The 27,227-nt window shown below is 35.6% G+C and overlaps 6 protein-coding genes across 9 annotated transcripts; 1 reads left to right on the forward strand and 5 right to left on the reverse strand.

The window, feature by feature from the left end:
* Window positions 1-1,493: 1,493 nt before the first annotated feature.
* HSFC1 (heat shock transcription factor C1) lies at window positions 1,494-3,759 on the reverse strand. Its single transcript, XM_012990653.2, has 2 exons — window positions 3,357-3,759; window positions 1,494-2,518 (listed from the first exon to the last, which is right to left on the reverse strand). Exons 1-2 carry the CDS (start codon window positions 3,735-3,737, stop codon window positions 1,715-1,717), a joined length of 1,185 nt encoding a protein of 394 aa, XP_012846107.2. The 5' UTR covers window positions 3,738-3,759; the 3' UTR covers window positions 1,494-1,714.
* A 5,759-nt stretch (window positions 3,760-9,518) lies between these two features.
* Window positions 9,519-12,387, forward strand: LOC105966107 (dihydrolipoyllysine-residue acetyltransferase component 4 of pyruvate dehydrogenase complex, chloroplastic). Of its 2 annotated transcripts, none has more exons than XM_012990655.2 (7): window positions 9,519-9,577; window positions 9,673-10,320; window positions 10,422-10,613; window positions 10,707-10,794; window positions 10,858-10,928; window positions 11,018-11,101; window positions 11,206-11,400. In XM_012990655.2, exons 2-7 carry the CDS (start codon window positions 9,715-9,717, stop codon window positions 11,308-11,310), a joined length of 1,146 nt encoding a protein of 381 aa, XP_012846109.2. In that variant the 5' UTR covers window positions 9,519-9,577; window positions 9,673-9,714; the 3' UTR covers window positions 11,311-11,400. The 2 variants fall into 2 exon arrangements, with proteins under 2 accessions (XP_012846109.2, XP_088674610.1); XM_088818484.1 differs by adding an exon at window positions 12,071-12,387 and having other exon boundaries at window positions 9,544-10,320; window positions 11,206-11,323.
* Window positions 11,325-13,318, reverse strand: LOC105966108 (Glycolipid transfer protein (GLTP) family protein). Its single transcript, XM_012990656.2, has 5 exons — window positions 13,147-13,318; window positions 12,717-12,975; window positions 12,060-12,232; window positions 11,816-11,961; window positions 11,325-11,734 (listed from the first exon to the last, which is right to left on the reverse strand). Exons 1-5 carry the CDS (start codon window positions 13,203-13,205, stop codon window positions 11,628-11,630), a joined length of 744 nt encoding a protein of 247 aa, XP_012846110.1. The 5' UTR covers window positions 13,206-13,318; the 3' UTR covers window positions 11,325-11,627.
* A 720-nt stretch (window positions 13,319-14,038) lies between these two features.
* Window positions 14,039-17,486, reverse strand: LOC105966165 (protein NRT1/ PTR FAMILY 3.1). 2 transcript variants are annotated; one of them, XM_012990729.2, is made up of 4 exons: window positions 17,329-17,486; window positions 17,004-17,221; window positions 15,724-16,286; window positions 14,039-15,130 (listed from the first exon to the last, which is right to left on the reverse strand). In XM_012990729.2, the coding sequence occupies exons 1-4, from the start codon at window positions 17,441-17,443 to the stop codon at window positions 14,236-14,238; spliced, it is 1,791 nt and encodes a 596-aa protein (XP_012846183.2). In that variant the 5' UTR covers window positions 17,444-17,486; the 3' UTR covers window positions 14,039-14,235. The 2 variants fall into 2 exon arrangements, with proteins under 2 accessions (XP_012846183.2, XP_088674611.1); XM_088818485.1 differs by having other exon boundaries at window positions 15,724-16,594; window positions 16,886-17,221; window positions 17,329-17,467.
* A 3,228-nt stretch (window positions 17,487-20,714) lies between these two features.
* LOC105966164 (ubiquitin receptor RAD23c) lies at window positions 20,715-24,568 on the reverse strand. Of its 2 annotated transcripts, none has more exons than XM_012990728.2 (12): window positions 24,229-24,568; window positions 23,462-23,623; window positions 22,975-23,025; window positions 22,606-22,685; window positions 22,442-22,489; window positions 22,179-22,350; window positions 21,911-22,033; window positions 21,752-21,820; window positions 21,560-21,607; window positions 21,345-21,454; window positions 21,157-21,238; window positions 20,715-21,058 (listed from the first exon to the last, which is right to left on the reverse strand). In XM_012990728.2, the coding sequence occupies exons 1-12, from the start codon at window positions 24,292-24,294 to the stop codon at window positions 20,942-20,944; spliced, it is 1,128 nt and encodes a 375-aa protein (XP_012846182.1). In that variant the 5' UTR covers window positions 24,295-24,568; the 3' UTR covers window positions 20,715-20,941. The 2 variants fall into 2 exon arrangements, with proteins under 2 accessions (XP_012846182.1, XP_012846181.1); XM_012990727.2 differs by having other exon boundaries at window positions 22,975-23,028.
* Window positions 24,569-25,183: 615 nt separating this feature from the next.
* Window positions 25,184-26,306, reverse strand: LOC105966231 (uncharacterized). The gene has a single exon (XM_012990797.2). The coding sequence runs from the start codon at window positions 25,974-25,976 to the stop codon at window positions 25,425-25,427; it is 552 nt and encodes a 183-aa protein (XP_012846251.2). The 5' UTR covers window positions 25,977-26,306; the 3' UTR covers window positions 25,184-25,424.
* Window positions 26,307-27,227: the final 921 nt, after the last annotated feature.

Here is a 27,227-nt window from a genome sequence, read left to right on the forward strand (position 1 = left end):
TGCAAATTGCACAAGTCCTTGTATGGTTTGAAACAGGCTTCAAGACAATGGAATCAAAAGTTCACTGAGGCAGTAACTTCAATTGGTTTTTCTCAGTCTCCTTCTGATCATTCTTTATTCACTAAAGGTTCATCTTCTCAGTTTATTGCTTTAATTGTCTATGTGGATGATATGATTATTGCAGGGCCTTCTCCAACAGAGATACAACAGGTTAAAAATCAGCTGCACTCCTTTTTCAAGCTTAAGGATTTGGGAATGCTCAATTTTTTTCTTGGTATTGAGATAGCTAGGAATTCAACTGGCATTGTTCTTTCTCAAAGGCAGTATGTTCTCAAATTGTTAGATGATGCTGGTTATTTGGGCTGTAAGCCAGCTTTGCTGCCCATGGATCCCAAGGCTAACCTCAATAATGAAGAAGGGGCTCTCCTTGAGGATGGTTCTGAGTATAGAAGGTTGATTGGTAGGCTGCTTTATCTCACCATTACTAGGCCAGATATCACTTATGCTGTGCATAAGCTCAGCCAGTATGTTTCCAAGCCTAGAGTGCCTCATCTTCATGCCATTCATCATATCCTTAGATATCTCAAGTCTTCTCCTGGTAAGGGCATTTTTTACTCTTCCAAATCCTCTCTTACTGTTAAAGCTTTTTCAGATGCAGATTGGGGCTCATGTCCAGATACTAGGAAGTCCACCACAGGGTTTTGTATCTTCATTGGGGATTCCCTCATTTCTTGGAAGGCAAAGAAACAAGCTACTGTTTCCAAAAGTTCTGCAGAAGCTGAGTACAGGGCTCTCTCTATGACTTCCAGTGAGCTCATCTGGATTATTCAACTTCTTCAAGACTTCAACATGCCTATTCAGTCCTCTCTCTTATTCTGTGACAATCTTGCTGCTGTGCATATTGCTTCCAATCCCACATTTCATGAACGGACCAAGCACATCGAAATTGACTGTCATTTTGTGAGACAAAGAGTTGTGTCTGGACTTCTCAAACTCATGCCAGTTTCCAGTAAAGATCAACTAGCCGATTTGTTCACAAAGGCTCTTCCTTCTCCGGGTTTCAATCATCTTCTAGCCAAGATGGAAGTTAAGGATGTCTACTCTCCATCTTGAGGGGTGGGGGGGTGTTAATATATATATATACTTTGTATATTGATAAGTAGGTGTAATTTTACTTTCATGTTATATAGAAGTTGTTATTATTAAATAGCACTTCTTGATTAGTTAAAACGCGTTTTTACATATTGGATATAAATATCCAATCCCTTCACATTGTAACGGTAACTTTCACAATTCTGTTAGACAATGAAGTCTTCTTCTTCCCCGTATCTTCTTCTCCCTATCTTCTTCTTCTTCCTTCATACTGGTAATCAGTAGGTTTACATAAGGTTCTTAGTGTTTTTATTTGTTTGGTAATGAAGTAGGATTTCGTCTCCAGGCACGCAATTTTAATTTGTTTGCTTATAATTTGAGGATTTCTTAATTCGCAAATGTTTTGTAAACTCTAACTATATATCAATATCATATTACTACAAAAAATATTTACAATCTTATACTGAACGAAACGCAAAAACAAGTGCATATACTGCATAAATACACATTAATTTTCTATCCTTATTTTATTTTATTTTTTTCATCTTTACGCCAAAAAGGAAGATATATTAGAAAGCAACTAAATTAGAAGGACTAAAAACTAAATACCAAATAAACACGACTAAAAACCACCTCCCAACAGTGAGAACGGATAAGGTGGCTGCGTACTCGCATTCTCCCCACCAATCAACCCTTCAAAATAATTCCCATCAAATCCATCCGCGCCACCGTTTACAGGCGGCGCCACCGCCACAAAACCACCACCTTCGCCGCCAGAGCCCCTAAACGACGGACTATCCAGATCCGCATAACCGGAACTCCCTCTAAAACCCAACCAATCCGGTTCAGATTTGCGATAATTATAAGCATCAACATCGAAATTCCCGTCAGGAGACGAAATCGGCGACGAAGACTCTCCACCGACATTCGTGCGAGGTTCTAGATCATCCTCGGTCTTGATCGAAGAACTCGCGGACGACGAATAATCCGTCGCGGATTTCGTCGCGATAACCTTCCTCTTCTTCTTGTCGCTGTCAACGCAAGACGCGATCAGCCGACCGCCGGATCTTATGTTCATCTCTTTCTCGAGCATCATACGTGGCAGCATCTCGGGGTCTTCGACAACCTTGTACAGGAAAGTCATCATTTGCTGCGGTCTTCTCTCCGTCGCCTCCAGCCTGCGGTTCATGCTCTCGAGTTCCTGCTCTAAATTCTTCTGCTCTTCCTTTAGTCTCGCGATCTCCGTTATCAGCTCCTCGTCTTCATCGTCGCCGCCGCCGCCGCCGCCGTCGAGTTGCCGGAGATTCAAAGTGTGGGATTTTCCGGTGAGTTTTTTTCTGGCGATGTTGCAGAGTAGCTGCGTTTGGCCACGTAGGAACCATTCGTTTGCGAACTCCCACCTGTCTGGATCAACTTTTCTGAAACCCTGATGCAGATTAATATAATATATATGGCTTCTCTTCTCGTCAAAATCACTAATTTAATATAATACATGAAGCATAATATTCCCTCCACATCAATTAATTATATTTATATATAAACTTATTTATTTTCTAAATAAATAATCTTTAGTTTCCATGAACATTAATAGTACTAAGTAAAGGCAACTGCCACTCTCTGCCAGTGATGCACTGCACTAAAATTTTCCTAAATTAGCCAAGCTAGAAAGTGAAAATTGGAACGAAATTTTCGATTTTCGGTCTCGATTCGAGACTTTCTAATTTTGGAATACAATTTTTCATACAATTCCGGCTCAATCATTCTGATCCGATTTTAATTTACAAAATTACATTTATAAATATTATTACCACGTATACTTTAAAAAGTGTTAATTACGACCCGATTTGTTTAATTTGCACTCCTAAGCCAAACCGAAAATGATATAATCATAAAAAATAAAAATAAAATCCATCTCCAAAATAACTTTTATTAGAAAAAAAAAAACCGAACTAGTTAACTCGTGCCAAGTTTTATACTACGTCACCGTTTTATCTTCCTGCAATTGAATGAGTACTGAGTAGTACTGAGTACTGAGTCTACTGACACTTTTGCCATTCTCTTTTTGGTTAAAAAAAAATTGAAGAGAAACAGAGAATTTACCACTTTCATCACTCTCTCTCTATACCAAAACCGACTAAAATTCAGAAACAGAGAAGAATAATTCGGCAATTCGCAATCAAATCTCCTCCACACAATCAGCAATTCAACCAAAAAAAAAAAAAAAAGCACAATCGAATTAAAAATTGCAGGTTTCAGAAACTCACATAAGTATTGAGTTGCCGCACAAAGCTGGAGAAATTATGGTGCTTAAAATAAACCGGCAAAATCCTCTGCGAAAAATCCAACGGCTCGACAACGATGAAGCTGTTATTCGCCTTCCCCCACGCAATTAGCCCGTCCGTCGCCGGATCGTTCACCATTTGGTACGTTTTCATCACAAACGGCGCTATCATACTACCGTTACCGTTATTCATCTCCATTCCACCACGCATATAAGTTCTCGCCTCGGAGAGAGAGAGATAGAGAGAGAAAGAGTGTGTGTGTTTTTTCTCTGTGTGTGTGAGAGAGAGAGATAGGGGGGGGGCGCAAGTTAGCTGTAACAGAAAAATTTGTGCATTCAATTGTGATGGTGAGAGGACACCCATAATATAAGGTGTGGGCCGGGTCAGGGCGGGGCCGGAGTCGGTTATCCGGGTCGGGTTAAATGTACAGTGAAACATGTGATATTTTGGAGCTTTGTTTGTGGATATGGGTTTGATATTTTTTAAGATGGGCCCCACACTGCTTCTTTCTATTTTGACCTTTTTTATTTTCTAATTTCGCGGATTGTGACACGTTATGGTCTCTTGGCTTGGGTGATTGGATATTTTGTGTGTGAATGTAGTGCACGCGCTGGGAATGCGAGTGGTGGGCTTGGTAGGTGGTCCCAATAGGCAGATATGTGCAACGTGTCAATTGTCGGATGGAAGACGCCAAAAGCGTTCGGCTGGATGTACAGCTGTCCGAATCATGTGTAGATATTTAAATTTATTTGCACTTCTGACCCTATACCACTAGTCCGTTCAATTTTTGGACCTAAGAAATTTGGTACTTTTTACTTTTTATTTTTCTTTTTTCATCCAAAATGTTAAAACTTAGGCATATTTGTTATCGTTTCGGGAGTTATTTTTACTTTATTTTGAAAAAATATGTTTTTGAGGATGGAAGTAATTTTTTTATAATTTGAAATAAAATAAAATAAAATAATATTTGTTTAAAATTCGCCTTCATTTAGCTATCAAAATTAAATACATTAGAAAATTCTATTAAAAGTATATGTAAATAGGGGCTAAAATCACGTCTCTGGGCGTTAGGTTTCCTTACACGACCAACTATGCATCGTCACGACTCTTTTATAGTATTTCTTATCTTTAAGAAAGTAAATAATCCTTATTTATATGCATTAATATTATGAGAGAGTTACCAACTGTCATTAGGAGAGTTGGTACCTAGCTTTTACCAATAGGGTAACGGTCTAGGTTCGAGTCTCCCCTTCCCTACTTCCCCTTTGTAATGGACTTGAATTTACTAAAAAAAAAATTATGAGGGAGTTATATATAATTCTTAAATTCAATAAACTAGTATGTAATGTAAAAAACATATTTTATTAAATATTTGTCCAAAATTACCACTTCACTATTATTTACTCACAACATCTTCAACTATTTTCTAAACGTTCGATATTATTAAAATAGAAACTATCAAATTTGGATAAAACCTGAAAGGAGTAACTATAAATTCGGTGAGAATAGTAATAATGTGTTGTCACTTCTGCATAAAAACTTAGTTTAAGTGGTATTGGGGTCCATCATTTTTCGGTACTTGTGTTGTATATAAGATGAGATCGAAATATTAGGTTATTATTTATTAGAATAATTAATTTTGTTCCACTAGTACTGAGAAAAACATTAATATCTATACTTGTCCTAATTCTTGGACATATATGCTACTTGCAATATATATCTTTTTTGTTTGGGTAAATCCGTAATACAATAATTGAAAAAGGACTTAATTGAAATTATGTAACTGTTTTGGGGTAAGGCATGCAATTGTATCTTTGTTCTGGGCTAGCGGCATCAGCCAATTGGTGCACAGTCCAATCCAATGGGCCCTTTCTAACATGAATTGAAAGCCCTTTTACATATATGTAATTTAATGGGAAGATCCAATTATTAGGTATTAAATGTTTTTTTAGTGCTTCATCATAAAATAATTGATATTTTTTATTTGTTTTTAAATATGATACCTTTTTTTAATATAATTAATTTAATTTAAGTAGTAACTCTCTTTTATCACATTATTAAACGATCAATGTTATTTTAGTCTTTTTAATTATTTTTTTTTCTAAACTCAAAATAAATTTATTGAGATTTTTAATACTTTGTGAAACTGAAAAACGACAGCTAATTAAAAACGGAGAGAGTGCATTTCTACTACATTTGTTTTGTATTTTAAGTAATAAAATAGGTGTATACAAAAATATTAAATACATCATTTTTCAACATTGCTTAATATTTTCGAACACTAGAATCGACACCGTTATAACACCTACAATCATATATTATATTTATAAATATAATATTTAAAAAAAATAAAGGAAGTTGGGTGGCTAGTAGTTAGGGGATTTTTGACTTGTAATTACTTAATTATTACACCGTTATACCTGTCGGATTTACATTGGGTAATATATTCTCAAAACACAGTTACCAAAACGGGGATGAATCACTAGATTTGACAAATGGCCCAATTATTATTATTTTGTCAAAATTAATTAAAAAGCAAACTTATTTAATTGAAGAAAAATAAATGGGCCATTGCCAAACAGTGCACTGCAGTATTTGGATTTGGTAGTTGAGAATCAGATTTTGGTTGAAGGTTTCTGATTGGTCCTCCAATTGCTGGAGATATTTACCGAAGCGTGGAGTCTTTCAGATGATGACACGTGTGAAATCCAACTCATTAAAAAATTAAGAAAAAAGAGTGACGCGCTTTGCTCATTGGCTGCTTTGAGTAGAGGAAACATGCTCTTGGATTCCAAGTGTGTGCTTTGTCTCCTTGCTATGGAGGGATATTAATTATTGAATTAGTAAGCATATGTTCTTAGTTAGTGGGTCATTATTTATTAATAATTCCCTACTTTACCTTAATTAGTATATTTAAAAAGTATTTGTGAGGAATCGGAAAAAATTTCAATGATGTATTGATTATTATTATTCTCATGATATGTATTTATACTCATATGTTTGGTATGTTAGTTCGGTAAAAAAATAGTGGTAATCAGTAGCAGAGCCAGTATAAGGTGGAGGGGGTCCGTGCCCCACCTCCTCCTTCTTGGAATTGTTTTTAGTGTATTCGGCTCTCGTACTTAAAATCTTGGTTCCACTAATTGTGGCGAACTGGTGATGGTATTATAGATCTGATTAAGTTATCATCGTTATTAAAAATTCGTACACATGTATTTAAAACAAGTTAAACTTTTGATGATCATTTGACCGCAAAAGAGGTCTAATATCACCGCTCGGAATCTTAATTTGTTTATAGAAAATGTTGAAATGAAAAATCTTACTGATGATGCTATTATTCAATCACTTGGGATATTGGAGTAGAAATAATTGGGAGAGCAAGGTGGATCACATGCTCACGAGCTACATGGTCCCAGGGGCGTATCCCTATATTTCAGCCCCCCCCCCCCCCAAGAAAACCCTCCTAGGTCCGCCCCTGCATGATCCTGAGACACTTTACTTAACTTAAGAATCATGCGAACAGAAAACATGTAATCTAAGCCGAGAGTTGATCCGGCGAAAAACCCTCCGACGCTCAAGTCACACGTGTGGATAGTCAGTAATAGTAGAGAGAATACGAGCAAATGAATTGGTTGAATAATAAGACGTACCTTAATTAAATGAATTTAAGTTCTATTTATACTTCCATGATTGGACCGAGACTAATTTATCGGACTCAAACCTTATTTGAAGGTGATTGAGCATCCATAGTAATAGTTTTTAAACTGGGCATGTGGCCCAGTAAATATAGGTCGGGCTTATTGGCATATCACTTACTATTTTTAACTGAAATGATTTGTGCAGGCCAAAATTAAACATTCAGGCACATTTTTTACCATTTTTCAAAAAACAAAAAGTAAAAAAACTCAAAACTCTCTCAACCTTTCGATTTTCTTTCGCAAAGCCCGTGCAAATCGTCAACAGATCGGAGGTAATTTTTACGTTTTTACGATCCTCTTGTTATGTAGATTACGAATCCGGAAAAAAAAAACGAAAAAAATCACACGTTGGCCTGCTCGTGTGAATTTACACGAGCGCATCCACTGTGCTCGTGTAAATCCACACGAGCAGGCATTTTTATTATTTTTTTTTATTTTTTTTAATTGCTCGTGTAAAAACACACGAGTGGTTGCAAAGTGCTCGTGTGAAATCACACGAGCAGTTTGCAACCGCTCGTGTGTTTTTACACGAGCAGATTATTATTAGTTTTTTTTTTTTTTTTTTTGATTTATAAGATGCTCGTGCAAAAACATGCGAGCATTTCAACAGTGCTCGTGTGAAATCAGATGAGCACTGTTGAAATGCTCGTGTGTTTTTGCACGAGCACAAAAATTTAATTTTTTTTTTTTTTTATTTTTAATTGGGTAGGAATAGTACAAAAGGTAAATAGTTATGGTAAAAAGGTAAAAAATCATGGTAAAAAAGTGCCTGAATGTTTAATTTGGCCTGCGTATATCACCACCCTATTTTTAATATGTGAAATTTAAACTTGGTGTCTCCTCAAATTGTGTAAATTAACATTATGATAAATAGCACTTAACTATATGTGATTATAAGATTTTGCAATGACATTTTTGTGCTCGTAAAAAAATAAATAATAATAATAATAGTAAAAAAAAAAAAAAAAAAAATGATAGCTGCATCATCACATTCAAATCAGAGTAGTAGCATCTTTTGAAAATCACAATAAGGCCCCATTAGTTTCCCAAATAAGAATGGGCCCCTCCAACAAAATTATTTAAGCCCTGTAACCAACGAGGAATCGAAAAGTGGAAAGTGCATGGGCACAATCAATAAATTCACACATAATTAAATTAAATTAAAATAAAAAGAACCACTCCTACTAAAGTGTAATAACAAATATTTGAGATTTTTTGACTATGCCAAACTGAATAATGACAAGTGTCACATATGTAACAACTCAATTATTAGCACATCTAATTAGCCTGTTTAGCTGTCTCAATTGTGACAGTCATGTAATAACCTTTATGAGAAAACTACTCTTATTTTATTTTGATTGGACCAGGTATAATATTATTAATATTAATAGTAAACGTGATGATATTATATATCAATACAATTAATTAATAAGAAATGCAAATGATAAAAATCTTATAACTTCATCGAGTACAGCATAGAAATTAATAACTAAGAAAATTAAGTGACGGATAATGAATCCATTTCATAGTCCGTAGACCATAGTTGTATTAATTTGTTACATGTTGACAATTGGGAATATAAATTTTACTTTTTTGAGGCCCTCAATTTGATTCTTTTATGGTATAGTACTTTTTCACATTCAATTTTCCCCCTTGGTAATTGAAAATTTAAAGATACTTAAAAAGAGGTCCAATCTAGTGAATAAAAATACCATCACTTGGCTTTTTTAATAGTGTAAAAAAAAAAAAAAAAACTGTAAATTACAGGAATATTCTTTACAACTAAAACAAGTAAAGGGGTGCCCAATATGTTAAAGACACGTGGAAAATATAATTATGTATTGTATTTATAGAAGGGCCAAGTAATAAGAAGAGATGCACAATTCATACTTGCATTTGGGCTTTTATGTTTAACCCAATAATATTGGATTGGGCAAAGCAAAGAGAGTCCACTAGACCGTGTTTGGGAAATAGTATGTGCATTTCAGTGCAAATTGAGCTTCTTAAACAAAAGCCAAAAATAAAAATATTAGGATTAACCAAATAATATTATACAATCTTATGATATGTATAGATTATGGTAAGACCTAATAAATATTTTACAATTAAATCAAGATATCGTTTTTTCAATGTTACGACTAGGAGTGGTAAATAAGTCGAGCCGACTTGACAAAATTCGAGGCTTGAGCCCAAATAATAGCCCCGAATAAAATATATTAACTTATGTAATATTCATAATTTACGTATAAAAAATTATCATTAAGAAAAAAATAAAAAAAATCAAGCATTTTCACATTTCTCAATGCTTATCTGACAATATATTATCCTAATTTTATTCCCCTGAATTAATATAATAAAGAAAAGTCAAACAGGTTCCAATCCAACTTTTGGCAATTATTTATCAACAAGTACTGTATATAAATTAAAAAAAAAAAAAAAAAAGTATATATGTCTTTCAGCAGTTGTGCTATACCCAACGTTTCTCTCTCTCACTGGCAGTGACAGGTAGGACTACTCAAACTTAACGAAGTAACAAACTCTCCGTCAAACGATTTCCTTTTTCCATACTGACATTTTCACACACACTTAACGGGCGTCAGATAATTAAACACGGCGCCGTTTCTCCACCATCGCCGCCAATAATGGCCTCCTCCCTCCTCCCGCCGAAAATTCCCTCCATTTCTTTCTCCTCCTCCGCCGCCGCACCCCGGCGAATTCCTCGCCGCCAGCTCGTCCGGGCAAAGATCCGCGAGATCTTCATGCCGGCACTCAGCTCAACTATGACAGAGGGGAAGATCGTAAGCTGGATTAAATCCGAAGGCGACCACGTGTCCAAAGGCGAATCGGTCGTCGTCGTCGAATCCGACAAAGCCGATATGGATGTGGAGACTTTCCACGGCGGAATTCTAGCCGCCATCCTTGTCAGCGAAGGCCAAACCGCCCCAATCGGCGCGCCGATTGGTCTATTAGCCGAAACAGAGGACGAAATTGCCGAAGCTAGGGCTAAAGCTGCCGCCCAATCATCACCAATAGCCGAGCCGGAGAAGGTGGTGGCTAATTTGGCTGCTCCAACGGCATCTCCGCCAAAAGCCGAACCTATTACTCCGGCGAATCCAGGATCGAATATAGTGCCGTTCACCAAAATGCAAGCTGCCGTGTCGAGAAATATGGTAGACAGTCTAACTGTTCCGGTTTTCAGGGCAAGTTACTCGATTGCCACCGATGCACTCGATGCCCTCTACGAGAAGGTAAAATTTGTTTCTAGATTGTCGATTTCGTCGCAATGTCGTCGCTTTTCGTTATTACGATATTTAGGTATTTTTATTATGATTCTCGACAAATTTGATAGGTGAAGTTGAAGGGCGTAACCATGACAGTATTGCTAGCAAAAGCTGCAGCCATGGCATTGGTTCAGCATCCAGTAGTGAACGCTGCTTGTAAAGACGGAAAAAGTTTCGTGTACAATACGAGAATAAATATTTCCGTGGCTGTCGCTATAGAAGGTGGATTGATCACCCCTGTTCTTCAAGATGCCGACAAGGTATAAAGATGTCCGAGAACGTAACTTTAATTTTGTTCTTGTAATGAAGTTTCAAATAATCAAGACTTGTTTTTCTTTCTTGATAAATTATAGTTGGATCTCTATCTGTTATCGAAAAAATGGAAGGAGCTGTTAAAGAAAACCCGGACTAAGCAACTGCAGCCCCACGAGTACAATTCGGGTATTTATCGACTTTTTTTTTGAAGAAATTATTTAATGCAATTCTAATATTTAATTTATGTAGGGACGTTCGCATTATCTAATTTGGGCATGTTTGGAGTGGATATATTCGATGCTATACTTCCTCCAGGCCAGGTGAAGAACGATATCCGTATCGATAATTTTGTAACGAAAAAATCGACATTTTTATTATTATATGGTGAAGTGATGTAAACGATGACCAGGGTGCTATTATGGCTGTTGGAGCCTCAAAACCTACGGTTATAGCCGACAAAGACGGATTTTTCAGTGTCAAGAACACGCTGCTGGTACGTTATAAAGAATTGACGACCTCTTTATATTATGGTGTTATATATTAGAATGATTTAGAGCTCGATTGAATATTTTTTATACCCGACAACGTGTGTGACAGGTAAATGTGACAGCTGATCACCGAATAATTTATGGTGCTGACCTGGCTGCGTTCCTTCAGACATTCTCGAAGATTATCGAGAATCCAGAGAGCTTGACCATGTAAATGAAGATTTAAGGTTTGTAAGAAGTATGAACATATGTATAAAACACATTCCTGGCATACTACATAATTACAGATACATCATAAGTATTATTGCTGGGCACCTCAAAATCCTGCCTAGGAAAATAAATAAAATAAAATAAAATAAATTACTGCTACGAATATTCTTAGAAGCTCGGCAACAACCAGGCACAAGCATCCATTTATCGATACCCTAGAGCCTAATTTTTTTATATATATAATTATACAAATAAATTAGTTACTTTTGGAATCTGAACTAATTAAAAAGAATATAGCCCAGAAAAAAAAGTACATCCAATTCACCAATCCAAGCTGATGTTTCTTGAAGTGTACAGCTTGTCAATGTACTCGATCACGGGAAGGGACGCGTTGATGTATCGTATCATTTCTCTCTCCACCGACTCATCTGTCAGAATTTCGTTGCAATAAATTTCTTAAAATTTATAACTATTTATTATTACAAGACACACGTAAAATTTGAACTTACCAGTTTCGTTTAGTTTGAGGATAAGTTGGTCCCTTGTCGGGAGAGCATACATGCCGGCGTAAACGGCAGTCCTCACCGCCCACGTGTGGTAAGGCGCGCACGTTTTCGCGTAAGCTGTTGAAGCTGCTTCTTTCAAATAGTAATCACTGTAACATAGTTTAAACAATCAAATACACGTAAGTCGTAACACGCATTTTTTTGTTATGAATAAATATTTAAATATTAAAACCTTTTTTTTACTTACTCCGTCGACAGGAAGTTCTGAAATATAGCTCTAATGAGATCGAGACCCTGCCTAACTCTACGCAGGTTGCGTGTAAGACTTCCAGGTGTCTTCACCGAGTCGTTTTGTATATCAAAATCGATTATATTATTAAGTGTCCCGTAGCTTTCAGACGCTCCTGTAAGATCTCTTACCTGAAAACAATTTTATTCTCAATGCAAGTAATAAAAGGCAAAGCAATAGAAGCCAGATCATATTATAAAAAGGGTTTATTGCATTTAGCACCCTTGTTTTTACCCTAATTGTAAAAAAAAATCCCCTCGTATTATAAATATTAGCGACATTCCCCCATGATCCAATTTTATTAGCAAAAATTTAGAAATCATAAAACATAAATGAATACAAAATTACAATTTGGAATTTTCATGCATTTTCATTTTTCATTCCTAAACTTCTCTTCTGATATCCTCCTATTCCAAGTAATTAAGAAAATTCATGGGTTTTTTTTGCTAGTATTTACAAGACAGGGGGTCTTTTAGCAATTCGCCAAAACACAGGGGTGCTAAATGCAATAAACTCTTGCAAGAAATGCACAATTATCTGGAATTGATACGATCATAAACACCATGATAAAAACAGAAGATTAAATTAAAAATTGAGGATAAAAATTAACCTAACCTTAGAAATATACTCCAATTCGGCGAATTTAAAAGCGATGCCCAAACAGCCGAAGAGAATGGAGACGAGGGAGCAAGCGCCGCAGAAGGTTTTCAAATCGAGATCGAAATCGAAACCCTTGGCCTTCAATAAGGCGGAGAGATCTTCAAACGCGTCGGCCACCGCCGACAGAGGCGTTAATTCCGTGCTGTTGCTGTCCTCGAAAACGTCGTCGTCGTCGTCCATCGGAACCCTAGGATTCGTGAGAGAACCTTCGCTCCTTGAAATCAAAATCATGTTTTTTTCATTTCTTTTTTGGTCAATAATTCGATGTCAGAATTAAAATCAACTGAAACGAGAAGAGAGAGAAAGAGAAGAGAGAGAGAGAGAATGGAGAATGGAGCGAAGGGCGGAATTAATTAATTAATTAATTAAAAAAAAAAGTGCGTACTTTTCCTCGCTGCATGATCTCTCTGTTCTTGAGAAAAGGGAGTAAAATTTCAGGGCCATGGATTTTTCTTCTTTCGCGAATTTTGCGGTTTGCCCTAAAAAATAGCAAATGAAATTACGTGATGATTGGAGTGAAACTGCAATTTTATGTAAAAAATGTAGAGGATTTTATAATTTGGATTTGATTGGTAATCGGGCTGGGGATTTCGGGCCTGCGGGTCGACACCTGTCTGTGCGAAGAATGGTACGCGGGAGCATTTTTACTTTGGCGCCATCTTGAACCAAAAGTAGCCATCGTTTTGAGTATTTGACCCTCTTTCCTTTTTCACCTTTATTACCTCTTTACCCTTTTGTTTACCATTTTAGTAGAATATCGATAAACTAATAACCTCGCTTAAATACTAGTTTATTATGGTTTTGACTCGGTAAAAACCTACTAAATTATTATTTTGATAATTTAATATTTTATTAAATTAATAGAATTTTGTTAATCCCAATTGTATTAATCATATAAAGGTTTAACTGTACTTGTATTCTAATAATAAATGTCGTGTCAATACTAGGCTTGATAATTTGATATTTTAATTTCAATATGCCCTTTTAAATTGTGAAGAAATTTCCCTCAAATGAATTGCCCTATATAATTTTCAACTTCTTGTTGTATGTAACATAGACACAAATGATAGGCTAAACATCAATGACTTTAATTTGTCAATCATTTATATTTTCATAATACTATTATTCTAGAAATTCAATAAGACTTTTTCTAAACCGATCAAGATTCGAACCTATTGACCTAGTTGATTTTGAATATTTTTAATTCTTTTGTAGCAAGTCTTCTAAATTCTAAATTTGAGAATTTCACTAACATTATAGATTCAGAAACTGATCTCTAGCACCAAAAGACGAAATCCCTCTATCCAGAACCATAAACTGCTCTTTTCTAACACGGTAAATACATACACAAAGATCAACGTAAAAAAAAAAAAAAGACCAAATTCTTGATCCTACTTCTAATAAACCTTAGAACTCGTGTAATAGTAGTAATAATAATAATAATAGCAACAGAAAACACAAGTATTTGTACTGATTAAACATGGTTTGTTAGTTCAAACCCATCTTCTGTTTTCATGTGACGATCACCTTCTTGATTCCGAATCTGAATTGGCTTGAGTGTGTAGAATTTGGCGCAAAGCAAATAATAAACCAAGTTCAAAAGCTGCAAAAGTGTGATCAGCCAATAGAAATACTCCAATTTACCCCGGTTCAGATTATTATCCGGCAGCCAATTCGACCCGTCGGCCCTCGCCGTGTACTTGTGCACGAGCGTCACGAGGAGCGTGCTCGTGTAGCTCCCGGCGGAAATCGACAGCCAGAAGAGCGCGGTGGCGGTGCTCCTCATGCTCTCGGGCGCCTGGTCGTAGAAAAACTCCAGGTGCCCGATCGACATGAAGGACTCCGCTATCCCGTGGAGGCAGTACTGCGGCATCAGCCACAGCACCGAGATCGGGATCACGGCGTCCGGCCGGTCCATCAGGCCGCCGGCCGCCGCGGCCCGCTTCCGCCTGATCTCGATGAAGCCGGCGGCGAATGTGGCCAGCAGCGATACGACGAAGCCGATCCCCATCCGGGTCAGGAACGAAACGCCGCGGTCCAGGCCGGTGAACCGGCGGGCGAAGGGGACGAAGATGCGGTCGTAGAAGACGATGGTGGCGAGCATGGAGATCTGCGTGAACACGCTCATCGACGCCGCCGGGATTTGGAAGCTCTGCGTGAGGTGCCTGTCCATGGATTTGGCCTGCTGGAGGGAGAAGGTGTTCTGCTGGGCGGAGGCGGTGATGAGGAGGATTCCGGCGGCCCATATTGGCCCCATTCTGATTAGGGATTTCAGCTCTTCGACGCGGTGGACTGTGCTGAGATTCCATGGATTGGGGGTTTTGAGGTTGTCGTCTTCCTCTGTTACAACGGCGGCCTTGTCCAAGAACCTTGTACGTGTTCGATGAAATGCCGCAGTGAGATATTTATGTAATAAAGTTTGTTCAAATAAGATTTAACTAACACTAAGCTAATAAACACATTAAGAGATCTATGACAAGATTCGAAAACACTGTCATTCGTAGGGGTGGAAATCGGATGGATCAAATCGGTATTTAAATTTTCGAACAAATTCCAATTTCTTTCGGAAGTGAAATAGTAAAATACTAATTCCGAAGAGTAAAAAAATCGGAAAAATCAGAATTTCGGAAATTGGAATGAAAAAAGTTGTGTCAAAATCGAAAATTTTCAGATTGAAATCGCTGGGAATTCAGAAATTTGAAATTTTTAGTCACATGTAACCATAAAATATATAGTGATATTGATATTATAAGTGTAATTTTCGTAAATAAAATCGGATAGTCTTTATATTCCAATTCCTTTCCAAACAAATTGGAAGAATCAGAAATCAAAACTCTCATAACTCAGAATGAAAAACGTTGTTCCAAAATCATAAATTTTCGGATCGGATTTGCGGATTTCGGAAATTTCGTAACAATTTCCACCCCGTCATTCGAATTCTAATAGTTAAGACATTACTCACCTCATGCTTTCGGTGTGAACAAGTTCGCCACCAAGAGCAATAGCACAATCAAGATCCTCATTTTCATACAACATAGTCCAATCCGAAACCACGGCCACCTTCCTCTTCCTATAAGCCGCCACACAAACCTGCACCAGCCTCGTGAACGAGCTTCCGGAAGGTTCCATCTTCCGGTACAAAGGGTACCCGAAAACAAAAGCCGTAATCGAAAAAAACATAGCCACACTCGGAACCCCTAAACCCCACCCCCACCCCACATTATCCTGTATATAAACAATGACCGTATTAGCCACCAAAATCGATGCCCCCATGCAGAAATAATACCAGTTGAAGAATTTCCACGTAGTTGTTTTCTGCTCGGGGTCGTTTTCGTCAAACTGGTCCGCCCCGAAAGATACTACGCAGGGGCGAATACCCCCCGAGCCAAGGGCTGTTAGTAGAAGCGAAACGTAGAGAATAGCCAGCTGGTCTGAATCTGCTTCTTTGCAGATTTGGTTGCTTTTATTACAAGGGGGTGGCCTTAAATTTGGTAATACTGCTGATAGTGTTAAACTAATCATCCCCTGTTTTTATATTCCAAAAGAAAAAAACATAGTTAAGATACTTTATAATGTTACTATATAAACAGATTTATTGCAATTAGTACCCGGTATGTTATATGACTTATATCAAATTGTTAAAAAAACTATTTTTATTGGCAAAATCCCCCCTACGATTTATATTTTTTAGCACACAACCCCTAAGCAGGGGTACTAATTGCTAAAAGAAAATATTATGGGGACATTTTGCCAATAAAATAACATATATAGGGTAATTTTTAGCAATTTGATGTGACACAGGGGTACCAATTGCAATAAACTCCTATATAAAACTATAGGGAAAATTGTAGAGTTGGTCCTCTATGTTGGCCTATTTAGGAATTTAGTCCACTAACTTGTCATGTTTCAGTTTTACATGCAATAACTTTGCAAATATAGTGTTTTTAGCCCTATTTTGCATGATTTTTTATTTTATGACGCGACAAATAAACTTGACGCATTTTACTTATATGAACGTTTGGAAATTGATAAATTCGACATCTAATTTACCATTGGTAGAACTTTAATCATGTGAGACGACACATCTACATATAAACCAAATTAGAGGACCATTTATATATAACTATATGTGTGCATATAGAGTAAAAAATCGAACTTTAATTTTGGTTGCATGAAATAAAACAATTTTAGAAACTTATAATTTACTTGTCTTAACTAGAAAAAAGATCGGAAAATACTTACTATTTGGTACACGATTGAAGCAATAGTTATGGTCCAGAATCTTCCGGCAAAGGAATCTGCGATAAAAGCTCCGAGTAGAGGAGTCATGGCGGAAGTGCCGCCGAAGTTTGTGAGAGTGTTGGCTGCCTTAGTTAGTGGAAGATGCATCTCACTTGTTAAGTAACTTATCATGTTTGTTCCAAAACCAACCACAGCCAATTTCTCACATATTTCATTTGCTGCCAAAAAAAAAAAAAAGGAAAAAATGATTTTGTTTCGAAACTATGATGTTTTGTAAGAAATTTATATGCTCGTTGTTATATATGAAAAAAACGAAGAAGCTTACCGAAGATGAATGGCATGGTAATAATGCCACCTTGTTTTTTTCCGACACTCGGGGAATTCTGCTTCTTCGTTGCCATTTTTTTTTTAATGTTAGTTATTTTGATGTTTTTAAGCATTGAAGGGATATGTATGAAGGCAAGTATATATAGGCAGCAGTTAGTTGGTTTCTTTTTTTTTTTTTTTTTCACATTCAGTTAGTTTCTGAATTTAACTTCTTCCGTCAGTTTTTTTTGTTTCTTTTTTACATTTAATGATAAGTTGTTAGGATAACTTGCAGTCACCCCTGAAGTAAGATCAAATTAAAAAAAAAACCCTTGTGTTTTAACTAATTACAATCACACCTCTCAACTATGAATCTTCTTACACATCAACCTTTGTGGTTTCAAATTTAGTGGATTCTTGTAGATTATGTGGAATATTCTCGAATTTGTACTCGTTTTATTCCATTCGAGCTCCACATTTTAAAATATGATGATCATAAGATGTGGCTCTTGCTTGTAAATTTCAGATTGCGGTGCATCAAAAATTGCATTGTTACACAAAACGAGTACAAACTAGAGAACATTCCACATAATCTACAAGATTCTGTTAAGTTTGACACCGCAAGGATAGACGTGTAAGAAGAATCATAGTTGATAGTAGTTGTAGTTACCAAAACAGAAGGGATTTTTTTTTCATAATTTGACATTATCTTGAGGTGGGCATTTTTTAACCAAGTTCTTATAATTACCATGACATTTATAAATCATATATACATGCACTAAGAAATAAATAATTATTAAAAAAATAGAAAAATGAAAAGTTATATGATTCTTTGAGAGAGGAGAATCGTGAAGGACAGCTGCGAGTTTTTTTTCACTCAAAAGGGTTTGTGACGTCATGCAATGCTGGCAAGAAACTAAAGTTTAGCCACTTCCATTAACGAATATGGCTGGTTAGATTTTTGGGTTTTGCTTTTCATTTTATTTTATATAATAAAAACAAAATTGATTTTATAAATGGTAATTACAAACACACTACATTAGGCTTTCATTTTAATAAATGATGATTCTCTAAGCTCATATTTGCATTGGTATTTTTGGGCTACCGCGCGATTTAAAAATTCAGATGCAACGCTCTCGAATATTCTTTTGAATAATAAATTTTACAAAATAAATAAATGTTTGTTAATTTTATTCCAAATTTAAATAACTTCAAAATATAATATATCCGAAACATTGATTTATAGAGATCTTTGTGAGATACATGTTACCAAAAAAAAAAAAATCATCATGGACTCTATACAAACTACAATTAAACTTTTCGAGTTTTAATTTTTTGAAAACTCAATGATTTTGTCGTGATCAATTCAATTATATGATATGAACAATATATAAAATGGTACGAAAAACTCTAAAAATTCGAATAAAAATATAAATGAACGATCATTTACACCAGCATAAATATGAAAATGTGTGACAGATATAGATGGCAAAACTCAAGATTATCGAAATATCAAGAATTAAAGATGTTAGTCTAGGTTTGCAAGCAACCGTCCATGTGTAGAGTCTGTGTATGGACGGTTCACAATCGAATGTCGTGAGCGTTTGTGTTCGCTGAAAGCACTATAAGATTAGTCTCTGCGTCTTTTTTTTTTTTTTTTAATTTAAGTCAAGTATATGTGGTATATTTTGAAATAAATTCAATGGGGTAAAATGGATTGAATAGAAATATAAAATCATACCATATCATAAGATTCTGTTTCTAGCTAATCAGCTTGCATGTACATTATTAATTTGTATGGCACCTTTTTAAGTTTAATATTTGATTTCATAATTAGGCAGATTAGATATTTGAGCTTTTCAAAGAACAATAGTGAGTGGAGCTTGTTTTCAAGCGTGACTTAAAGATCAAATGAAATCCATGATTGGATTTTATTTATTTAATACCTAACTTATTTAAATCGTTTTATCTTATCATAAGTATCTCGGCTCGGATTCTTTAAATTAAATTTCATAATTAACACCATCTTAATTAAAACCAAAATCGTTATCCTTGTGCAAATAATTTGTTGTTGATACTTTTTTTTTTTTAATTACGTGTCTTGAGTAGGTGTATTTTAAAAATTAAAATTGAATATGAAAATAAATTTAAATAAAAAAATTATTTTGGTAAATAGCGAATTATTAAGTATTTGATTTACACTCTATTTCATTAGTGATGTAAGCAATGACATCAGTAATTACACAAACAACATTTGGTGGAGTAAAAGAGCGCAATGTTTGATGAACAGAGTTATCTGAATTAAGTCTCTCGCTCCACTAATCAGACTACACCATGTTTAACGTTCAACCGGTTTATACTATACTATATCGGGTAAATTTTTACTATTCATGTACACATAGACGAACACACATCCACACCAGTGTGTGTAGATTAACGACAAAAATTCATCCAATGTAATCTGGATGTGGCATAGAAACGATAATTTGTCTTATGCATAGATCGAAATATATCGTTTTACGTGCGAAATACACATGTCGAATTCGCAAACCATCAATCATTTGGTCCCACTAGTATGAAATGGTATGATGAACAGTTTCTGGTCACAAATGAAGACTGAAAAATCCTTCTCTCTTTCTCACTGGAAGTTTCTGTTTCAATTTTCTCTCAAATAAATAAATAAACTAATTAATTAAAAAAAAAAAAAAGGTTTATCAGAAAAGAAAGTGGGGTGGGCTGAGAAGGACAAGTGATTCTGGTCCAATTTGGGACATTGGACATAGGTTCTAAAATGGTCTCATACGCTAGCCATATCCTAAATCACTGTTCTACGTGTCACTTACTAATGGAACGATCTAGATTTTTCAATGTCGAATTTGTATATATTTAGGGCCATATTTCACATGCTTAATCATTTCATAGTTATTACTGCAACCCCTTTTAATTTTTTAATTTTTATTTTTTTAATTAGAATTTAAAATGACAGACTGACAAGTCATTTTCTTGAGAAAAAAAAAAGGGATCAATTTTACTTGATTTAGTTGTGTTAGGCGTCCTTCAAATCCATAATAATTGTTAGAATACTTGTCATAATAAATTTGATTTGTGTATTATTTTTTCACAAAAGTAATTACTAATAATAACCTTGTTTTAAATAATAATTTATCCCAATTTCAACTCATTTAAAATGCATATAATAGAATTTTACTAGTACCGACTATATTAATTTAAAGTGGTCTAATTGAATACTTAATTAGTTAATTATCTGCACCTCACAAAGACCACGAAAACCAAGGTCGAACATAATCGAGCATTATGAAGCAAATTTAAGAATCGTCGTTATTCGAAATAAAGACGAGCAATCACAAGAAGCATGTGACAGGCAAACTCTTACACAAGATCCCGAAAAGTAACTTCACATGGATATATTATACACGCAATTTTAAACATAACAATATTATTTATAGACTTCGTTTTTCTTTTCTTTTTCAACCTATGAATTCTTGGAGAGAGAGAGAGGGCTAAACGTCTCACTATATGACCGCAAAGAAAGTCGACGGAAGTAAAAAAGAAAAACACGATTTTCAGACAGTATTGAAAGAAAATATATCCCAACTTAAAATTTAATATCATCACTCTTCAAACTCATGCATATGATCCAAGAGATAGTTTGCAGCAAGTTCTTCATTCTTGTTGCAGGCGAAGAACACCTCCAACACAAGCGCTTGATCAAATCCCATTGCCTCAAGCTAAAAAAACGGTGGAGCCAAATAAGCACAATAATCGATTTTTTATTTATTTTTATTGTGTAAAAAGTAAAATAAAAAGTGATAGTTTATATCTCTACCCTTTCTATAGATTCACGTTCCTCGGGTGTAACTTCTATAGCGTGTTGCATCCCTCCTTCTCCAAGCTGCCCAAGCAAATCTCTGATACAAAAATAAGTACCCAAAATTCAAATTTTGCGATAATACCAAAAACATGTTTTAAAGATAAATATTTTTTTACGATAAATATGTTTATATATTTATATACCCTTCTGCGCCTTCAATAGGCTCGTTGATGAGGCGGACAAAATCAGCTTGGTGTTCTTGAATCAGCCTCACTAATTGAGGATTTTGCTTTCCTAGTTCTTGAAGCATGGGCTGCCAACAAACACAAATAATCACTCGGGTTTTTATTACTACAACATATATTACCAATAAATTAATAATAGAAACGAAATATTTCAAAAAAAGGGGAACAAATACCTGCAAGATCTGTGGGTTTGCCTGCACCATTGCTCTCAACGCTTGGAACTGAGGCAGAATATTAAGAACATGGTCATGTTTTCATAATTACCATAAGTAAAATCCCTTAAATGTTGTCTTTCAAGCTCACACATTAAAATAACCCAAACCAAAAAACAAATAAAAAACAAAAATTAAGAAAAATAACCCTACCTGTGGATTATTACGTAGAAAATCTAAGGCATTCGCTCCACCAGCATTTGAGCCCATAGTTGGAAAGCCCTGTAGACGAGTATCAAATCCCGTCACCCAAATAATTAATTCCACTGAGGTGGACGAAAAATAATAAAAAAAGAAAAAAAAATCAAGAACCTGAGGAAAAAGATCCAGTGGATTTGCATTGGGTCCCACTGAAGGTACAGGAGCTGGTTGAGGCTGAGCTGGCACATTAGCAACTGGAGCTGGAGCTGGAGCTTCTGCTGGTTCGGGAATCCCCTGAGATACACCAAACACGAGTAACGACGTTAAATAATCTACATCAGAAGATGCTATCAGCGAAAAAATAATACTACCATTATTAAAAAGATTTGTAAAGTTTGCATCGTGATAGAGAAATGGAGGATAGATTGACAAGACTTACGGAGTATAAATAATCAATTGCTCTCTCTGGATTGTTGTAAGCAGCGCGAAGGGCTCGTACAACTGTATCTCTGTCCCAAATCCCCCCACCCATATCAAGAATCTGCTGGATTGTTCCCTCGAGAATATTCCCAGCTACAAGATTAGATGCCGCTTGCCCATACACATCCGATCTGTAAATATACAATTAAAAAAATAATTAAATAAGTGTCTCAAAATTTATCTGTTGAGCAGGAAAAAAATCCGTATTAGATGGATACTCACGCATCTTCAGCAGCAGGAATAGGAGCAGAAGTAGGCGCAGGCGCAGCACTGTGACATATAAAGATAAATAAAAATCGTGCAATAAAAATTTAAAACATTAAAAAAAAAAACTCGATCATGGATAAATGCAATATTATAATGCAAATAGAAAAAAAAAAACTCACGCTGGTGCAGGTGGTTGAGAAATTGTGGATGGAGTTACGGATACTGGAGTGGAAGTAGGTGGCTCGCTTGTTTGTGGTGCCTATTAAGGAAACGAGACAGCTTAAATACGTTTATGATTCATGCAAATATATATTATATATACATAAATATATACACACACAGTTATATCTTAATTCATAAGTGTATATCGTGATAAGATCACAAAAATTGCAGCTATTAATTCCGTGAAGATACGAAAGATCTAGTAGAATAATGGTGAAATTAAATCAAGAAACATGTTTAAATGTTTAACCAAACATGGATAGTTCATACGTGAGAGAGAATTTTTTTTCATAATAATAATAAATAAATAAATAAATGCGGTATACCTTCGGAGTAGGCGCACGTGATGTTGTTGAGCCTTCACCAGAGGATGCCTTCTGCTAAAACATTTTAATCACGAGTTTATTAATACACTATCACAGCCAAAAAGGAAAAAAAAAAAAAACCAATAGCAAAAATACGTGCGTAATTTCAGCCTTCCACAAGTTGAGCAAATTCATGTTGACATCTGGCATGCCGACGATAAGTATCGGTTCCAGTGAGTTTTAAGAACTAGCTGACTAATAGATTTTAGCATCTGTTTGACCTAATTTTCATTTTCTCCTATAGTTTAATACACATACGCTTCTTTCGATATCGTTATTCTATAAATATATAAACCGAAGGCTAGATATTCCACCGTAAACTTCCCAAATATAATTACCCCCCATTAAATATTTGATTGTTGCTATTCTATGAATAAGTGCATCAACTGAATCAGTATTTTCTGCTAACGTAATCGTAATTATTAATTAACAAGAGATTGAATTTTACCTTTGTGAGCATGACGACGACAAAACTATTTTCAGCAACCTTATTCTCTTCCAAAGTAGTGGCATCTTTCAAAACTTTTCCTTGATGAATAAGCAACTGCTGTGTAGCAGGATAAACATCTGCCCCTTGCGTGTTTTCGACCGTCTTTTTCACGTCCGCAATCTGCCAATTTTGAAATTAAAAAAATAAATTAAAAAAATCATCTTCGTGAGCTCAATTTCGTAAAACACAAACAAAGCACCAGTTAAACTAACATAGATCTAACGTGACAATTACGAACTAAAATAAATACGGCAAGACAACAATTTCTCCTAAAAAATATTATTCGAGTCTGATCCACCCATACTTGGGCTAACAATTCCTCTTGCGGAAACTAGGGTTTTTTATGCAGTTAATAATGTCATCGAATAAGTTGCTAAATTGCTACCAATAAATTGCTAAATTTGAACTTCAAAATTCCATTGCTTAAAATTCGTAACATACTGAATGTGGTTTTCGGTGAATCATCAACCAAGCCATAACAAAGAAATTCACATTGAAAGCAGAAATCAAATCAATAATAATACTAAATTAAACAATTATTAACATCATAATTCTTCAAAATTCGACACGAAAATACGCACTTGATCTCAGAACTAAGTTATAATATAATACTGATCGAACTAAAAAAAAAAAAAAATCCCTAGAAAAAAAATTACAGGCAAATTTCGTACGGAACTTTGAAATTAGAAAAAAAAAATGAATTAAAAAAAAAAAAAAAACCGAACCGTGTCATCGGGTTTCACTTCGATTTCGAAGTGGGTACCCTTGAGCGTCTTCACGAAAATCTTCATCTATTCAATTTTCGTGATTTTGGTGAGTAATTTTTATCGTCTGCAAATATCAATCGGAGAAAGTTGAAGAAAAAAACAAACAGCAGGGTACAGAAAACCCGACGGTGCAAGTAAAGAATTTATTTTTATTTATTTATTTTATTTTGGTTATTTTTATTTAAAGGCTCACATCACACGCGCTATGATGGTCGTGAGACGACGAACAGGCAGCGCATCAGGTATGATTGGGTCGTGAGAAACACGATTGCGTAAAGCAAATAGCATTTGCCGAAACAAGGGATTCGGGATTTTTAGCTGATGTTTATCTTACTACTGGGTATAGTGTACTTTGACTTAGTGTTTGGGCTTCCTTTGCAAAATACGTTCGGCCCGGCCCGAATATAATCTGCACGGGTTGCATTACTAAATGGGCTCGTCAGCCCATCTATTTGGTCTTTCATGAGATGGGCCTAAAAATTTGAAGCCCGTTCACAAATAAGACTAGCGGCTAAAATTGTAACATAAATTCCGAATTCCGTCGATTTCAACCCGATTTTTTTCGATATTGGAACAATATTTTTCATTCCGAACTCCAGAGAGTAGCTGATTTTGATCCGAAGTTTTTCCATTCCAGCTTCTAAAATTCCAATTTATTTTTTTCCTGAATGTAATAAATTTATATATATATATATATATATATATATATATATATATATACACACACACGCGCGATAATCGGTCCCAATCGGTATATTTACATAGGGACGACGAGTTGATAGGGCAATTTGGTAAAAACAACCCACCCCTATATGTAATTTTTACATGTAAACAGTACTCGAATACTATTTTAAATATGCAGAAAATAATTACATAATCAATTATATAATAAAAATATTCTCCTCCTAGAATATAAATACAAAGTATTTATTTTATTTCATTAATTCCGAAAAACAACTTGTGAACTCAACAAAACATAACCTTAATCCGTGTAAAACTAAAAGGGTTACATCTGTGCACATACACCTATTTTGAATATCAGTATCACTAAAAGATTTTTCAGACACAAAAAAAAAATTAAAAAATATTGACAGTAATTCAGCCTAATAATTAATAAAATTAAAAAAAGAAAAAAAAAAGACTATCTTATAATCCTATTGGGCGGGTAATGTTTCGGGCCTCCATGCAAAATCGCCGGGCCCCAAGCCCAGATCGGAGTAATCAAACAACCCATCCAACGCCACGTATTCACCGGTATAGCCGGTAACCGAATCTCCGAATTCCAATCCGAAGGGGTCATAATTAGGGATCTCCCAAAACTCAGATCCGAGTCCCGACGAGTCGGACTCAGCCCGGAGACCACTTTCAAATTCACCCGGAGACGACGCCGTTGGGGGTATCCCAAGCTCGTCATCGGAAGCCTCCAGCAAGTAACCAAAATCAGGCAGTGACTCGCCGGAATCCGACGTGAGATCCACCACCTCCGCCGCATCTCTGGCGGCGGCGGCGGAAGGGGAAGCTGTGATCTCCTCCTCGAAGCTCTTCATGAACGAGTCGAGATCCTGAGCCTCGGTGCAAAACTCGGCATCCTCGTCGAAACCGTCGAGAAGATTCTCCCTGAGCCTCTTCACCGCCGGCGAGTCAATATCCAACTCGGACTCGTCCGAGTCACCTCGCCCCCTCTTCGTAACCTTCAAATCTTCCATTATTATTATAGAATAAAAACACAATACAATTGTTCCACACCAAAAAAAAAAGTGTGCCGTTACAGTGAATCAAAATAGTTTTAGAGAGAAGAAAAAAGCGAATTGTGCGATGATGGGTTTATTTCTGCGGGAATTGGGAATTTATAGTAGGATGGAAATTTTAAAAAAAAAATGAGAGAGAGGAGAGAGAAAAAAAGGGGCAGTGATGGTGACGTGTGAGAACATGGGGCCAAATCACGGACATCTCGGCAATTGTATGTTGGCTTTCCTTTGACGTGTCTTCTCATCCGCTGTCTCGTATTCTTGGTGCTAACTTTTTTAAGTTTTTTTCGTTCTCGAAGTCCGGAATTAACTGGATTTTAATGGGCGTTTGGCGTCCGTTTGTTAGTGGAGTGGGGCCCGCTTGTGGCATAGTCAATCACGATCGCGGAATTTTCTTTTTTCCTTTTCTTTTTTTCTTTTTTTATTTTTTAATTAATAGATTTAAATCCGTCGGCACCAATCACACGGATGGGACCCGTTTGTTTGGGTGTTTTGATGGGTTTCTTTCTTTTTTAGTCCGGGTATTTTGGGCCAGCAGAAATGGGTGGGAGAATTGATCCAATGGCCCAGATTTAACGGTATCTAATCGTCACTAATTCGGACATGTTTATCGCCTTTTGTAGATTTAAACACTATCTTAAAATAGATTACACCATGAGATATTTTCCTAGTAGGCTATAAATAGTATAACATAAATACCAAATATTTTATAAAAAAATTATTAGTAAACTTTAGAACCGCCAATTGAATCGGCCCTAATCGAAACTCGATGGCTTATATTTCAGTCGAACTTATTCTTAGAGAGTTGAAATAAACTTGAAGCCCGAAAAAACGCGCGAGCCAAGTTTGAGCCTACAGTAATCAGATTTGATAACATACGAACTCGAATATATAACAATGGACCCGATAGTACATGAGGTTGAGACAACCGAAACTCGATTCACTTAGCCCGATAAGTTCTCAAACATCTCCTAATGGATAATTTATGATATTATATAGTTTGTTCAATTATTTTTTTTTAATTCAAATTTCAAAAGTAATATTACAATTTATTTTAAATTTTGAAAATCATTTTTCATTGTTCATGTTGCATCATATATATATTTTTAATTGTCTTAAATATTGTAATGTCTATCTTATATTATATTTCAAATTCAAATTGTGTCATGTGTACATAATCAATAACAAGGTTCCACCGCCTCAAGATTG

This window comes from Erythranthe guttata, chromosome 5 (genome assembly GCF_056151865.1).
Source record: "Erythranthe guttata isolate IM_541 chromosome 5, IM_541, whole genome shotgun sequence".
Lineage (NCBI taxonomy): Eukaryota > Viridiplantae > Streptophyta > Magnoliopsida > Lamiales > Phrymaceae > Erythranthe > Erythranthe guttata.

What these genes read in the sequence shown, in the direction of transcription:
- LOC105966108 (XM_012990656.2), bottom strand. Translation starts at nt 13,205, where the DNA reads ATGGCCCTGAAATTTTACTCCCTTTTCTCAAGAACAGAGAGATCATGC. An exon ending in AGATCATGCAGCGAGGAAAA is followed by an intron (nt 12,976 to 13,146) that starts GTACGCACTTTT and finishes TTTGATTTCAAG; the next exon opens with GAGCGAAGGTTCTCTCACGA. An exon ending in AATTGGAGTATATTTCTAAG is followed by an intron (nt 12,233 to 12,716) that starts GTTAGGTTAATT and finishes AATTGTTTTCAG; the next exon opens with GTAAGAGATCTTACAGGAGC.
- LOC105966164 (XM_012990727.2), bottom strand. Translation starts at nt 24,294, where the DNA reads ATGAAGATTTTCGTGAAGACGCTCAAGGGTACCCACTTCGAAATCGAA. An exon ending in TCTCAACCACCTGCACCAGC is followed by an intron (nt 22,490 to 22,605) that starts GTGAGTTTTTTT and finishes TATATGTCACAG; the next exon opens with TGCTGCGCCTGCGCCTACTT. An exon ending in AACGTGAATCTATAGAAAGG is followed by an intron (nt 21,059 to 21,156) that starts GTAGAGATATAA and finishes CCGTTTTTTTAG; the next exon opens with CTTGAGGCAATGGGATTTGA.
- LOC105966107 (XM_012990655.2), top strand. Translation starts at nt 9,715, where the DNA reads ATGGCCTCCTCCCTCCTCCCGCCGAAAATTCCCTCCATTTCTTTCTCC. An exon ending in TCGATGCCCTCTACGAGAAG is followed by an intron (nt 10,321 to 10,421) that starts GTAAAATTTGTT and finishes CAAATTTGATAG; the next exon opens with GTGAAGTTGAAGGGCGTAAC. An exon ending in GCCCCACGAGTACAATTCGG is followed by an intron (nt 10,795 to 10,857) that starts GTATTTATCGAC and finishes TAATTTATGTAG; the next exon opens with GGACGTTCGCATTATCTAAT.
- LOC105966231 (XM_012990797.2), bottom strand. Translation starts at nt 25,976, where the DNA reads ATGGAAGATTTGAAGGTTACGAAGAGGGGGCGAGGTGACTCGGACGAG.
- HSFC1 (XM_012990653.2), bottom strand. Translation starts at nt 3,737, where the DNA reads ATGGGTGTCCTCTCACCATCACAATTGAATGCACAAATTTTTCTGTTA. An exon ending in TGCGGCAACTCAATACTTAT is followed by an intron (nt 2,519 to 3,356) that starts GTGAGTTTCTGA and finishes AATCTGCATCAG; the next exon opens with GGTTTCAGAAAAGTTGATCC.
- LOC105966165 (XM_012990729.2), bottom strand. Translation starts at nt 17,443, where the DNA reads ATGCTTAAAAACATCAAAATAACTAACATTAAAAAAAAAATGGCAACG. An exon ending in CTTCAATCGTGTACCAAATA is followed by an intron (nt 16,287 to 17,003) that starts GTAAGTATTTTC and finishes ATATAAAAACAG; the next exon opens with GGGATGATTAGTTTAACACT. An exon ending in GTTCACACCGAAAGCATGAG is followed by an intron (nt 15,131 to 15,723) that starts GTGAGTAATGTC and finishes AACACGTACAAG; the next exon opens with GTTCTTGGACAAGGCCGCCG.